The sequence below is a fragment of the Staurois parvus genome, unplaced genomic scaffold (assembly GCF_062004578.1).
Source record: "Staurois parvus isolate SC_StPar_1 unplaced genomic scaffold, SC_StPar_1.0 ptg000548l, whole genome shotgun sequence".
NCBI lineage: Eukaryota > Metazoa > Chordata > Amphibia > Anura > Ranidae > Staurois > Staurois parvus.
The window spans coordinates 8,464,956-8,480,340 of record NW_028318344.1 but is presented as its reverse complement, the minus strand read 5'-3'; the positions used below and the strand labels follow the sequence as shown (position 1 = coordinate 8,480,340).

Sequence of the window (15,385 nt, the reverse complement as noted above, 5' to 3'; positions counted from 1 at the left end):
GTTGCCTCTGTGCATTGCATGTCAATCTCCATGAGTGATGAATCAATGTATTACAGGCTGCTTGCACAGAGTGAAATGACAGATCACTACAATTCAAGGTTAGGCTTTATATCTAGAAATCAGACAAACAAGTTTACTTTTATTTCACTGTGTGCTGATTGCATGCTGCCGGGCACAGGAAAAAAGAACTAACATCATAGACAGCCCTGGCACCAGTTATTTAGAGAAATTCTGGTTGCAACCGCATAGAAGGACATGGGAAACATGATTCAAACTGAATTTTGATGGGTATTCTACTGTGACTATCAGCAAATGTTGAGATGCCCTAATGTTTCATACACTTAAATTAATATTTAAAGTGCAGCTCGAGGCAAATTTGTGAAAAAACATCCTTTGTTTCACTTAATTATTTATTCATAAGCCATTAAATCATTTGAAAATACATGATATGAACCAATTTTGTCTGCTACAAGTTGAAATCAGTGGAAGAGCTCACTGTTTAAGATTATGAGTGGGAGTGTCAGGTACTTAGGTACATGCTGTATACAAGGACAGAGCTCATGATGGGCCTCTGTTTCAGCCTGGGTTCTCATATGTGCAGGTCCAGATGGCAGAGCGATTTGTAAAATAGTCCAATGCAATTTCATTCAGTAGTTCAGGTGTGATTTCAATGCAAATTTGTAAAGTAAATGAAAATGGAAATTGCACCAGAAGCAGACAGAAAATGGCACAGAACTCTTTTACAAATCACACTACATCCAGCCCACACATATGTGAACCAGCTACATAGAAAAGGTTTTGGTTCACATGTCATGGAAATCGAATCAATACGCATCCAATTTGCATATGTGAACAAGGTCTAATAGAGGTTTTTTTTTTGAGTAAGAAGGAGAAAGGTCCCTGTTATGAAGTCTTTAGAAATGCAGATCCAGCAAAGTATGGATGCTCTCCTTATGATGGTCATTAGGGGAAGGTGAATCATAGTATTCTTCTCATTACTGCACAGAGCATTTGTTAACAAAAGCAGTTCAACAGAATTGCCCTTTAAGTGAAATTTAGGGTACATGGAGAAAAGCAATCTAGGTATAAGCAATACATGCTCTTCAAGGCAAGTAGAATGTGTACTTTACTTTTTTCCTTTCAGTTGATATCATATCAGGAAACTTCCTGAAAGTGATTATTTGTCAGTATCAGTGTTGTGGAAAGAAGAAACATTTAGGCTCGGTTCACACTGCCTGGACTTGGGAGTCGACTTCTGAGACCTCAAGTCGCATGACATATGGAATCCCATGTTAGCCAATGATATCTGTCTTAATTAGCACTACTGAAGTCGCTACGACTTTTGAAAAGTTTCCTGTACTACTTCAAGACAACTTGTGTCCAACTTGTAGGATCCAAACCACATCAATATAGATGAGGATTCGATCTGGAGGCAACTTCAGTTAAAGTCTATGGGCACATTACAGGAAGATTACCCAGGCAAAGTCCCATGGCATGAAAGTAACTCATCAAGTCGCATCAAGCGAAAATTGCCAGGAATTCGTCTGACTTTCAGGCCGCAGTAGTGGGAACCAAGCCTTAACCCACCTTGCCTCAGACCTTTTTTCAACTCTTGAAGGACAAATTCCTTAATAAGGGCTAACCAATTACAATTTGACTCATGAGCCCACAACCCAAGATTTTTCATCTACTCGTGAACCACCCCCTTTGAGATTACAACCTAATTCCGTACAATACTTGCTGTCTGTCGCGTTTGTCTTCAACAGTCAACATTTTTGGGACCCACCGACTTGACACCTTGTGCATGTCCAGCACTACTGTTAAAATGTGTCCAACACGTTCCTTGGATATGCCCACTTTCTCTGCAATGAAACATTCTGTCACACACATGTCTGCCATTACAAGATCCTGAATTGCTGTGATGTTTTCCTCCCCAGGCAGTTGCTGGCCTTCCACTGCGAGGGGCAAATCGAATTTCGACACCCACTTTTTAATGGTGGAATAGGAAGGGGCATCCTCCCCTAATGTTTCCATAATGTCCTTGTGGGTGTCCTGTCCACTCATTCCCTTTTTCAGCAGGTATTGGATAACAGCACATTTGCTCACTTTCTCCATCTTTCAGACAATGATGACCTTCTGCGCTTCAGTCTTAAATAACTGAAACAAAAAAAAAGCTATTTGTGAGAAATTTGGTATGGAACCTTGCAAAGATACGTACTATGAGTAGCAAAAATAAAATTGGGCTAAGAAAAATACTTCATGGGCAGGCTGAGAACTTTTCAGTCGCCCCTCGTATATTATATATAGCCCACCCTCCCCTCTTAATCTTAAAAAATGAATTTTATTGTATATATACACGTTTTCTCTACATATACCACACAATGCACATATATATGGTATATATGGTATACAATACCCTATACACTCTCTAGGCACCAGGAGAGACAATAACCATGTTTTGCCAAAATGTATCCCTACCCTTTTAAAACAATTTCCTATATACCAGGGGTGGGCAAACTGTGGCTCTCCAGCTGTTGTGGAACTACATTTCCCATGAGGCATTGCAACATTACAAAACTGACAGTTACAGCTATGACTTGCAAGGCATGATGGAACTTGTATTCCTGCAACAGCTGGAGAGCCACAGTTTGCCCACCCCTGCTATATACCATACTTGTATGCTTTACACGAGTTAGTATTTGATAAGAGTATTTTTAATGTACTATTTAACTATAGTGTAGTATTCTCATTTATTGATTCTGTATTATTTTTTTATTTCATTACACAGATCTTTATTTATCATAAAACATATCATCAGTAAGTATGTGTGCATTTTTATTATGATTTTAATGTAATTGAGAGAATTTGTACTCATGAATCAGTTTCAATATAGATCAATATTTGTTTCTCACTTTGATCTGCACTTGTTAATGTCTCAGGGAGCCTCTTTATTTACCGGTATTTGACAGTGTCACCATAGCAACAGTTAGAACAGGAGGTGTTATCTTCACTCCTGCCCTTCGCTGGTTACCTATAAATGCCTATTCAAAGATGGCCCCCGTGAAAGCCTGAAGAGGGAGCATGCATGCTCCAAACACATGCCACCCCTGCTACCCACGTGACCAGATGTGACGTCAGTGCTTCTTCCTGTACCCGGTGTACCCGGAGCTCTTAGGAAGTTCAGGGAGCGAGCAGCATCACCAACTGACATCGGATCAACACCATTGTACAGCACCTAGCATTCCAGTTCACAGTGGATGTTATTCATAATGACAAGCGCCCTTTCATTATGCATCTTGTGAGTTGCCTGTATCTTACTTTGACTAAAAGTTTTTAATCTACTGCACTTAGAAGGCGATGCTCTTTTTTCCCTTGATTTCCTCACAGGGTCTCCTCTAGCTCTTCACTAGCTGGCAGCCTCCAACTAAAGCCATTTTTTATGGACTGTAATCATCCATAAGGACATTCTCTGCATCATATAAGGACATACATATTTTGTATATTGTTCCTTACTCTTGCCCATCCTGCAGAGACCACTTCAGCCCCTTCGGAGTGCGCCAAATACCTGTCTCAGATTTAATTTTTTTAATTACTAGTGAAAGGCATTCTCATGTATCAGCCTATTTCTATGTGACTTGATTTGTGATGTGTAATGTGAAGTTTTTGTGGAAGCAATAGTGTTGCAAAGTACTTTTGTAACACTATTTTTGTAGATGTCTTTTGAAGGCCCTGCTTCTCAAGTGGAAGAAGAGTGAAGCAGCATAGGGGAAACTAAGAAAAGAGTAAAGCGAACAAATGGCGAAGAGATAACATGAGGGACAAGAAGATGCCTCACTAATTTTAAAAATAGTATACTGCCCTATAGTGTTATACTCTAGATGTCCAGAAGTCCCACTAACTCTTAGGACCCTAGCAATAATCCCAATTTAACAAATGGGAAACACTTTTATATTCACAAAAAAAAACTTTAAACACAAATTTCAAATGGGAGAACCATTGAACTAATATGCAACAGTTTCTATCTAACCCAATTTTCTACAAATCATTAGCCTACAGTGCCTTGAAAAAGTATTCATACACCTTGAAATTTTGTCATGTTACAACCAAAAGTGTAAATGTATTTTATTGGGATTTTATGTGATAGACCAACACAAAGTGGCACATAATTGTGAAGTGGAAGGAAAATGATAAATACAATAAATATCTGAAAAGTGTGGTGTGCATTTGTATTCAGCCCCCTTTACTCTGACACCCCTAACTAAAATCCAGTGGAACCAATTGTCTTCTGAAATCACCAAAATAGTAACTAGAGTCTACCTGTGTGTAATTTAATCTCAGTATAAATAGAGCTGTTCTGTGAAGCCCTCAGAGGTTTGTTAGAGAATATTAGTGAACAAACAGCATCATGAAGGCCAAGGAACACACCAGACAGGTCGGGGATAAAGTTGTGAAGAAGTTTAAAGCAGGGTTAGGTTAAAAAAAATTCCCAAGCTTTGAACATCTCACAGAGCACTGTTCAATCCATCATCCAAATATGGAATGAGTATGGCACAACTGCAAACCTTCCAAGACATGGCCATCCACCTAAACTGACAGGCTGGGCAAGGAGAGCATTAATCAGAGAAGCAGCGAAGAGGCCCATGGTAACTCTGGAGGAACTGCAGAGATCCACAGCTCAGGAGAATCTGTTCACAGGACAGCTATTAGTTGTGCACTCCACACATCTGACCTCTACGGAAGAGTGGCAAGAAGAAAGCCATTGTTAAAAGAAAGCCATAAGAAGCCCCGTTTGCAATTTGTGAGAAGGCAAGTGGGGGGCACTGTAAACATGTGCAAGAAGGTGCTCTAGTCAGATGAGACTGAAATTTAACTTTTTTGCCTAAAAGCCAAACTCCATTTGTATCGAAAACTAACAGTGCACATCACCCTGAGCACACCATTCCCATTGTGAAACATGGTGGTGGCAGCATCGTGTTGTGGGAATGCTTTTCTTCAGCAGGGACAGGGAAGCTGGTCAAAGTTGATGGGAAGATGGATGGAGCCAAGTACAGGGCAATCTTAGAAGAAAACTTGTTAGAGTCTGCAAAAGACTTGAGACTGGGGCAGAGGTTCACTTTCCAGCAGGAAAATTACCCTAAATATACAGCCAGAAATACAATGGAATGGTTTAGATCAAAGCATATTCATGTGTTAGAATAAACCAGTCAACATCCAGACCTGAATCCAATTAAGAATATGTGGCAATACTTGAAAATTGTTCTCCATCCAATCTGACATAGCTTGATCTATTTTGCAAAGAAGAATGGGCAAAATGTCACTCTCTAGAGTAAAGCTGGTAGAGACATCCCCAAAAAGACTTGCAGCTGTAATTGCAGTGAAAGGTGGTTCTACAAAGTATTGACTCATGGGGGCTGAATACAAATGCACGCCACACTTTTCACATATTTATTGGTAAAGTTTGAAAAACAGTTATCATTTTCCTTCCACTGCACAATTATGTGCCACTTTGTGTTGGTTTATCACATAAAATCCCAATAAAATATGTTTACATTTTTAGTTGTAACCTGACAAAATGTGGAAAATTTCAAGGGGTATGAATACTTTTTCAAGGCACTGTAGTCGATTGGTTTGTTTATTTTATTTTTATTACCTGTAATGTGTAAAATACCATAACACAATACTCTAGCCATAATATCATTATTTTAAAACGAAATGTTGTGTTTTTTTGCAATTAGTGATGCCAGGTGTATACACATAGGATAAATGCTTGGTTCAGAACTCCTTCTGTGATATTTGGTCTTAGCACTACTGATTTAAAAATTAAGTAAACCTTTAACCAGTAACAAGTGAATGTCTAACTAAGTGGCTTCCAAATATGTCTGGCTAAAATATTTACAGTTACAAGCTTATGAAAAATTAGTTTTAAGCTATGGCTTTCCTAAAGTTTCAGGCCAAGGTCATAAAGCCTACTCCTCCAGAGATATTTCAGTTATAGGTAGATATCTTGTTGCACAAATATGACACCTATAAGGTTCTCCCCTGCTGCTGGGGCCCCACCTATACTTCTCCACCTCAGACACACAGGACCTCACATTCAATTACCCATCCATGCTCGTTCCTGCTGTAGTGTCTTTGGTATCCTCACCTCATCCATCTTTCAGATAATCCACATACTAAAGACCTCATTTTCACATGGGAAGTGTGCTTCACTCATTCTTCTGCTGAATAGGGATGATTGAACCAGCCTAGGTTTAGTTCATAAGAGTTTCTGCAAACCCAGTAGGAAGTCTATGAACAGCAAACTTAGTGGTGAACCCCAGTGAAGTGTTTCATCACACAAACGAAAGTTCTCTTCCGTCCTTTTGCTACTGCATAGACTGTTACAGACTGTCTATAAATGAGGTCTTGTCTGTTCTCCTGCCACACTCATGTAGGGCCTAATCCATACTTTTCTTGCTGCACTCACTTCAGGCCCTCCTAAACACCAGCTTTCTGTGTTCAACAGCATGGGTAATCCTTAATGAGGTCTATCAGTGGCAAAGCTAGATATTCTTTTATCCCTGGGCAAAGATTCAGTTTGGCACCCCCCCCCCCCCTTTCTTCATCAGAGGACGGTGTCAGTAGTTTTTTTTTTATTTTATTTTGTAAATATTTTTTACAATTGCATTATTTCTTCATAATATTATTCTTACAATTTTTTGTATTTCATCAATGCTCCTGACTGTTAAGACTGCCAGTGATCCTAGCAACCAAGGACTGGGGGGTGGGGGGGCAGTTGGGAGTTGTGCAGAGTTTTAAGCCCTCTCTAAGGCAGTATAGATGTAGTAATACAGAACAGATCTTTCAGCTGCAGCTACTCTTGTTGCTGTTGGCTGCAGCTTAAAGGTTGGTCCTTTTTGTGGGGGGACATGTGGAAATGTATTTACAGAGTTCTGGTTCAGCACAGTGGATCTACTGTCTTCCAGGCACATTCCTCCACTCAAACAATAAACTACTGTAAAACAAAACAACCTGCGCCACAATAACTGTGAAAAATTTGAAAGTGAATGCTGCTGTGTTTTGATAAGAATCAAAAAGATTGATAAAAATAAAAAAATCAGTGAAACAATAAAACAGCACAAAACATGAAATGAATCAAAAGTAATTATACACAAATCATAATACATTCTGTGGTTATAAAATAAATGTCCAAAACCACCAAAATGAAAAAAAATATAAAATTTGTGTCCAAATACAAAAAGTGATGGAACCAAAAACAAAGAAAGTCCCCTTTAAACATGCAAATAGTGGTCCAAAATTTTTTTTTAGGATAAGTGTAATACAGAGAAAAGGCTCCACGGATCCACACCTTCCTGTGAATACTGATGTATTCTGCACTCACCAGAGATAAGAATACATTTCACTTTATGGATACAATATTATTCTGCAATTCCACGGGAAAATTTCCTCTCCATAGCCTTCTCTATATACAAGAGCTTCCTTACATTCAACTTCAAAAGGGATTTCCCCTCATAACCATGTGTTATATAGAAAGACAAAGGAGAACCTCCACTTGGTCCTGCTTGCACAGGCTCCTGTAACCCCTATGATATTTCGGGCTCCATGGGGACAGATCATTAATGCTGCCTGCCAGCCTGTAGAGCAAACTCAGGTAGCAGGGATGGGGGGAGGGAGGCATACACATGTCTTCCAGAGCACAGCATAGCTGGACAGGCATCTTAGTCTGAGTTGTCACTCACTCTCCTGCATCAGGATCCCACACCCCTCTGCCTCTCCAGAGCTCTTTGGGACAGATCACTCGTGCTGTGTACAGGCACCAGGTGCTGATAGGGGAGGTGGTCCGCATATGTTCTCCTGCATGCTTTATACTGACTCCACTCTCCTACTGTTCCTCTCCCTCTCTGAGAACCTGCTGGAATAAAGGCCCCCTGCATCTTCTCCTGGCTCTCTCCTCTTCCCTCCCACCCAGTGTTGGGCTGGCAAGAGTAGTGAAGTTGCTCTCCTTACTCATGTCAGCCATGGCACCCTTTCAATGTTGCACCTAGGGAACATGCACCCCCCACCCCTCCGCTTATCCCCCCTGAGGCTGTGGCCCTCCTTCAGTGTTACCTATAATGCTGCCACCTCCTCTTCACTCCCCCTCTCTGTTGGGGGTCCCTCAAGGTTCTGTCCTCGGGCCCCTTCTCTTCTCCATCTACACCTCCCCCCTTGGCCAAGTGATACACTCTCACGGCTTCAACTACCATCTCTATGCGGATGACACGCAAATCTATATCTCTACCCCTCACCTCACCCCTTCAGTGTCCACCCGTATCACAAGCTTACTGAGCAAAATTTCGGATTGGATGTCACACCACTTTCTCAAACTAAATCTTTCCAAAACTGAGCTCCTAGTTTTCCTCCCAGCCTGCACCCCCCCTGACTTCTCCATCAAGACCAACAACACCACCATCAGTCCCACCCCTCAAGCCAGAGTACTAGGTGTCATCCTAGACTCCAATCTGTCCTTCCAGCCCCAGGTCCAATCGCTGACAAACTCATGTAGACTTCACCTCCGCAACATCTCCAAAATACGCCCGTTCCTAACCCTGGAAACCACTAAGCAACTCATTCACTCCCTTATTATTTCACGACTTGACTACTGTAACTCCCTGCTCATCGGCTTACCTCACCGCAGGCTATCCTCGCTTCAGTCTATCTTGAATGCTGCGGCCAGACTCATCCACCTTACAAATCGCTCCATATCCGCCACCCCCCTCTGCCAATCCCTCCACTGGCTTCCGATTGCCCAACGGATAAAATTCAAATTGCTAACATTGACATATAAAGCTGTTCATAATACTGCCCCTAACTACATCACCGATCTGGTATCCAAATACCACCCAAAGTGTTCTCTCCGCTCCTCATAAGACCTCCTGATCTCTAGTTCCCTGGGCTCTTCCTCCCATGCCCGTCTCCAGGACTTCTCCAGGGCTTCCCCCCACCCTCTGAAACTCCCTACCCCAATCCATCAGACTATCACCTACTCTCCTCACCTTTAGGCGCACCCTGAAAACCTATCTCTTCAGGGAAGCCTACCCCGCCCTCAGCTAATTACTGAACTCCTCCACTCCTCCTATCACTCCATCCCCCACAGCTATTTCCTCCTGTACCACTATCCCCTCCCTCCTAGATTGTAAGCTTCAAGGAGCAGGGCCCTCGAACCCCTCGTGTATTGAATCGTATTGTTACTGTACTGTCTCGTGTACTGTCTCCCATTATAATGTTATAATGTACAGCGCTGAGCAAACTATTGCCGCTATATAAATCCTGTATAATAATAATATATAATCAGAGGTATATATAACTAAACATCAGAGAGATTGACAGATGGAGGTAAAAATATCTTAGGCTCTGGATTAGGTACTCCTAAAACAGCAGCTTACTTTTGACCAGAGAATTTTACAAAATGGCATGGTTCGGTTTACTTGCAAAACCTTTGGACAGCTATGTCCTGCTTTATAATATTTATTTCATTGCTAAAATGTAAGTTTAACTAAAGTATTCCCTTTATTCAGATCACTTAGCTTTTGGTGCACTTTGAAAGTTTTCAAAATAATAAAACTTTAAAACTTATACCAAAACAATATGTTTCATATCAGTGAAGAATAAGACACAGAATGGTATCTGTATTTAAACTAAAAAAAATGGAAACAGCGGAGAAATCACTTTTTATGATGAGCAAGATAAGAGATTGAATAGAAGACTTGGAAACCCTCCCTTATGATCGAAAACACAGAAATAGCTTTTGTGCTTTAGGTACATTGACAACTGGGAGTTTATTGGCAGGTTAAATGTCTGTCTATAAATGTTAGGAGTTGCATGATGCACATGAAGTAGCTTAATTCCTGGTTTTCAAGAAAAGAAAATAGCAGAAATACAGTATACACTATAAACTCTCCACAACGGACTGTGCTGTTATTAAACCTTACCAATTGCACTAATTCAGATATATTACTGCCATTAAGGAGCAAATCTGTACAGAAGTTTAATATAACTACTGTACAATGAAAATCATTTGCCTGGCCTTCACTCTATCATATTTAAGGTGTTATGGTGCTATTATGTAGCTACAGCTCTATTTTTGTTGCTGGGCCGATTTTAAGTCTCAAATAGGCTACAATAGTGGCAAAACTGATGTAGCCAACTGATCCTTTTTATTAAATTACATACACAATTGCAGCTGCTTGGGGTTCTACCATCCTACCTATTTGCAGTCAAATCGATGCCAAAACTTTTCAGGGCCTCATGATAACAATTGTCAGGTATTTTTCCAGTACTTCATCTTTACACTTTGATGTAAGAAAGAGAAGGTGATGGAACTTCTCTTTCTGACCAAAAATGTGCTGGCTCACAGAACGAGTGCACTAACCCTGTAAAGTCACACCAAGAAGCCTTATGCCAGACAAGTCCCTTTCACTTTTTCCGCCATTCATTTGTATACTAACCAATAGAATAGATATTTAGCATTATAAAAGCTTTACCCTTAAAAAGGAAAACAACCCCCACTCCATACCTTTCTGAACTAATCTATGCCACACCAACCCACTGCAGCTGATTACGTATCTCAATATGATAGATGTTGTAACAATTTTGCACAATAGAGACATGGAAGATGTACACGACAGCCATCTTGTGAGGGTCTCAGGAGCAGTGTTCCTACCCCCCCCCCCCTTGCAAACTATGGAATTTGTAGTTGTAACTTTTAACAAATGTCAAAAGAGCCTCTTATCTTAATTAAAACACAGAGCTGGCCAGACAGTAAACAGATAATTAGTCTTGGCAGGATGTCTGTTTCCATCAACCATGGAAAAGACTTTCCTCTGCCCTATCGTAAAATAATAACTCAGTTAAGCCATCACACATGACCTGTAAGGCCATTAAGGCTATAGGAATACAAAGCATGCCATAAAACGTCTTTTTCACATGTCACCATTCCACATACAATTCATAGAATTCTACAGGAGCAGGACACATTAATATTAGGTATATATTTGAATGGGGAATATCATACCGAACAAATCAAGGTCATACATGACTATGTTAGCACATACGAAAGAGGAGAAAGCAGTCTCCTGCCTCATGGGTGACAAGGTATGCTGTGTTTGGTATCCCTAGGTTCAAAATATAATTCTGAATATTAATTTGCCAGTTGCTAGAATACCACCTGCATGTAAGAGGTTGTTAATATTAGTGTAAAAAAGTATTTCTCAATTGGTTGTAAATGTAGTGGCCTCCCAGTACCCATCCCTTAAACCAGATTATTGGTCAGTTGGTCTCTGTCCACACCCCCTTCATATCATAGAAAAGGGACTGACAGGACTTGTAAGAGGGAGCTCTCGTTTAACATCAACCAAAGAACGTCTTAACGGACTTGAGAGCCACAGCAACATTTTTGCTTGGACAATTGGACTCTGCTAAAACCAAGGACTTTGCACGTATGCTGCCCTCTTAACTACTTTATTTTATTTTTCTTTTGATTTATTGTTCTCTTTATGTCTTTGTAACATCCTTTTCTGTAACTAATATATTATTGTACCATTTGACCTTTACATTAATAAACCCTATTTTGAACAGTGTTAAAATTATCTGTAAGGCTTTTAATGCAAACTAAAGAATCCTTGTTTCCTGAAGAGAGCTACTGTATATAATAATCCTCTGAATATACCTGTCTGTGGTGACAGTGTGTGTTACAGATGTTTATTGTTCACTTATGTTCTTGCCAACATTGTAAAGGGTTGATAGGCCAAAAACTATCTGGTGGCAGTTTGGAGTTTGACGGGTTAATTGCATAATTAACCTAACCCAGTGACAATCGCTCTCAGGCTGCTGGCACCTAGATTAAACTGGAAAATCTTTGTGCAGGGTGCAGCTGAGAGTGGCATTGTTACGCAAGTGACAATGCAGTGGGAGATTGGCTGGTCCTTTGTCACGAGTTGGTAAGAAGGGAAGTGGTCGGGCACCCAATACGTCACAGATGTGGCCTGCTCTTCAATTCCATCCATTCCAGGCTAATATCTTTTTAATAGGTCGCTGAATAGTGAGCCATCTTAAACTTGTATAAAGCTTTATTTTGAGCAAATCAATCTTAAAATATTCAAGCAAATTACCCAGCTAAAGAGTAATGCATGCCACATTTCTGACTGTAGCTTACACATGAATTAAACAGATATCGATATATGGGTGGGCCACATTGGAGCAGTTAGTTATACCAGGCTGGCTTTTTTGCTAGTACAAATAGTACTGTGATTGACATTTGTTGTTTGTAACATGGGAATACATTCTTAGCAGACATTTTCGTTTAGTTTCTGATGCATTTGTTCATTGAAGAATTTTGTTTAGTTATATTCATTATGTTGAACCGATCCATTTTCAGAATTTGCTTTGTATCTTCGGCATTCACTTCATATATTCATTGATCTGGGTGGATTCAAAAAGCAAGATTGCTATATATTTGATATTATATCAAATTGGACAGAGTCAAATCTGAAGGATTAAATATTTTTGGACACTAATTCAATCCACCTTGGAATGAAATTCAGATCCATTCATTATCCGAATTATCTAACTAATTTGAAAATTTAGATAATTTCCTCATGAGCCTGAACTACTATTACATCATGTGATATCATTTAAATTAAACAAATGAAACAGAAGCATTTGTTAATTTTTTTTACCTTTTTTCGGATTCGATGACATTCGTTACTACGTCCATTCGAAGATTCGTATATCGAACAGCTGAAAATGAAATTTATGTCTGAAAAAAATCAATCGTAACTAAACAGAAAGGACATATTTAATGATTCTACGTATCTGTTTTCCCTTGTTGAACAGAGCACGTGTTTCTTATATTTACATTGACTGGCTAAATGCTTTTTTTAGTTGAGAATTGAACTCTCCCACCCTTTATTTGCAATTGCTGGACAGCAACTGAACCCACCGAACTCTGTCATAGTGCAGTTAATCCTACATTCCATGGACTATAGTGATGTGTTATGATGGGACCTTGAATTTTTATAAAGTAAAAAATAGGACTATCCAGTTCAACTTGCTAGCCTACCCCAGTCTAATAATGGCTATTGTCGGCAAGGAACATGGCTAAGTATAACTTATCAAAAGAGGGGGATAGACCTGGGTAGGTGACCAGTTTTTTCTTTGTATGTTAATTTTGGAGGTTCAGTGGGTGCATTGGACACCCTGGCTGCCGTTGTGCTACATGCTGGGTGTCAGGTGCGCTCCCATGACCTTAATGAGGGGTGGACTCCCTCAGGTTCACCTGCCCTTGTTTCTATCCATTTAAATGCATGTGCCTCCATTGTGAGGACTCTCAAGATTTATAGAGTTAGGACCACAGATACTCAGGGTGCCGTGATGTGGCTCTGTGTGTGCTAACCAAACCCCTGTTTTTAAACGCATGTTCTTAGACAGGTTAATTTTGGTTTTTGATAGTTGGCTAACTGGCTGGCAGTTTGAACTGGCTTTCTTATCCCCCTCTTTTGATAAGTTATACTTATCCATGTTCCTTGCCGACAATAGCCATTATTAGACTGGGGTAGGCTGGCAAGTTGAACTGGATAGTCCTATTTTTTACTTTGTGACGCCTTCCATGTTCACTGTTTAAAAAGCTAAGTTATAGACCTGGGTAGGTGACCAGTTTTTTCTTTGTTGAATTTTTATAAACCTGATGCTTGATCACCTATAGTATATGGTCTATACATATATGGCTGTTTGGATAGACAACTAGTTCCTACCTGAAATGCATGGAGGTTTTTTTTTTGTGCTTTAGACAATTGTAGTCTTATTGAATGCTAGCAGTATTGGTTTTTAGAAAAGTATTGTGACTTTTGTGTATCATTCCTAATGAAATCTATCAGAATGTTTGTGAAACATATTTTCCTCTGAGGTTTTGTATACCATTCTTCTGTTTTTGTATACAGTATAATTTTTCAGTACGGAACCAGCTGGCCATTTCTTTACTGCTGTTAGCAATTCTTTTTTATAATAAAAGTAAATGGCGAGTGCTACAGAGTTAGGAGCAGCTTGCACTAAAAGAATGTGACAAATCTAAGTACATATATAAATAGAACAGTGCAGCACATAAAATGTTTATCCAAATATGTATACCAAAATAGAATTCCAAACCAATGGGTGAAAATATGCAAATAAATGTTTTCCAAAAGTGCCAAGTGCAAAAGCATAAAAAATATATATAGCAGTCCTTCCAATGTGAATTTGTATGCTTGCAGCGCCAACCAAAACAAACTGTATTCAATCCTACCAAGTATTCCTCTCCAGTGCAGGGTCCTCCACCACCATGCACTCACCAGAAAGCATGTAACTCCTCACTAAGAGATACTAATTATCCACTCTCCAGTGCTGTTACAGACCCGGCTTGGACCTTGGAAAAAAGATGCTCTTATCCTGAGATGGCGGAGGAAGCCGGTGAAGATGCTGGCCAATTGGGTTGGAGCTGTAACATTTAAAATCATGTACATTTCAGTCCTAATATGCCTCACCCATCACATTCTGACATTAGCAGAGAAGGGGTGTGGAGGTGAGCAAAGAAGGGTTTGGGGTGTGGAGGTGAGCAGAGAGGGGTAGGGAGAATGGAGGTGAGCAGAGAGGGGTTTGGGCTGTAGAGGTGAGCAGGGAAAGGTTGGGGGTGTGGAGGTTAGCAGAGTGGGGGTTTTGGGGTGTGGAGGTGAGCAGAGGGGGGTTTGGGTACAGAGGTGAGCAGAGAGGGGGGTGTGGAGATGAACAAAGGGGGGGGGATTCAGGGTACAGAGGTGAATAGAGATGGATTTTTGGGATATGAAGGTGAGCAGAGAGGAGAGTTTGGGGTACCAAGGTGAGAAGAGAGGGGGGTTGCAGTGCAGAGGTAAGCAGAAGGTTTCTGGGGTACAGAGATTAGCAGGGGGATTGGGGTCCAAAGGTGGGCAGGGTAAGATTGGGGTGCAGAGGATAGCAGAGAGGGGAACATGCAGTGTGATTTTGCAGCCCATTCATTTGAATGCAATCTGGTGCCTTCAAACACACTGCATTTGTGCCTGCAGTGCAGGAAATGCACTCGGAGTGCTCCTGATATGGTTTGGGCCCTAGTCCCCAAACCATATTTTTTTTAAATTGTGCCACACCAAAAATGCACTGCATTTGCTAATGCGTGGGGTTAACATTAGGTATTAATTGCACCCTTGTGCGTCTGTAATGTTTATAGGCTAAAGTCAGGATTAACATTTGTCAGGATTAACATTAGGTATTAATTGCACCCTTGTGCGTCTGCAAGGGTGCACAAGTCAGGAAAGCAAATCTTGTACAATCTTTGGTAGCTTGCGTACACATTAGAGAA

The 15,385-nt window shown here is 40.4% G+C and overlaps 1 protein-coding gene across 1 annotated transcript; it reads right to left on the bottom strand.

The window, feature by feature from the left end:
- Window positions 1-1,713: 1,713 nt before the first annotated feature.
- On the bottom strand, window positions 1,714-2,115 carry LOC149451151 (protein GVQW3-like). The gene has a single exon (XM_089690942.1). The coding sequence runs from the start codon at window positions 2,113-2,115 to the stop codon at window positions 1,714-1,716; it is 402 nt and encodes a 133-aa protein (XP_089547068.1).
- Window positions 2,116-15,385: the final 13,270 nt, after the last annotated feature.

Bases quoted from the DNA above. Each gene is read 5' to 3' on its own strand.
- LOC149451151 (XM_089690942.1), bottom strand. From the start codon at position 2,115: ATGGAGAAAGTGAGCAAATGTGCTGTTATCCAATACCTGCTGAAAAAG.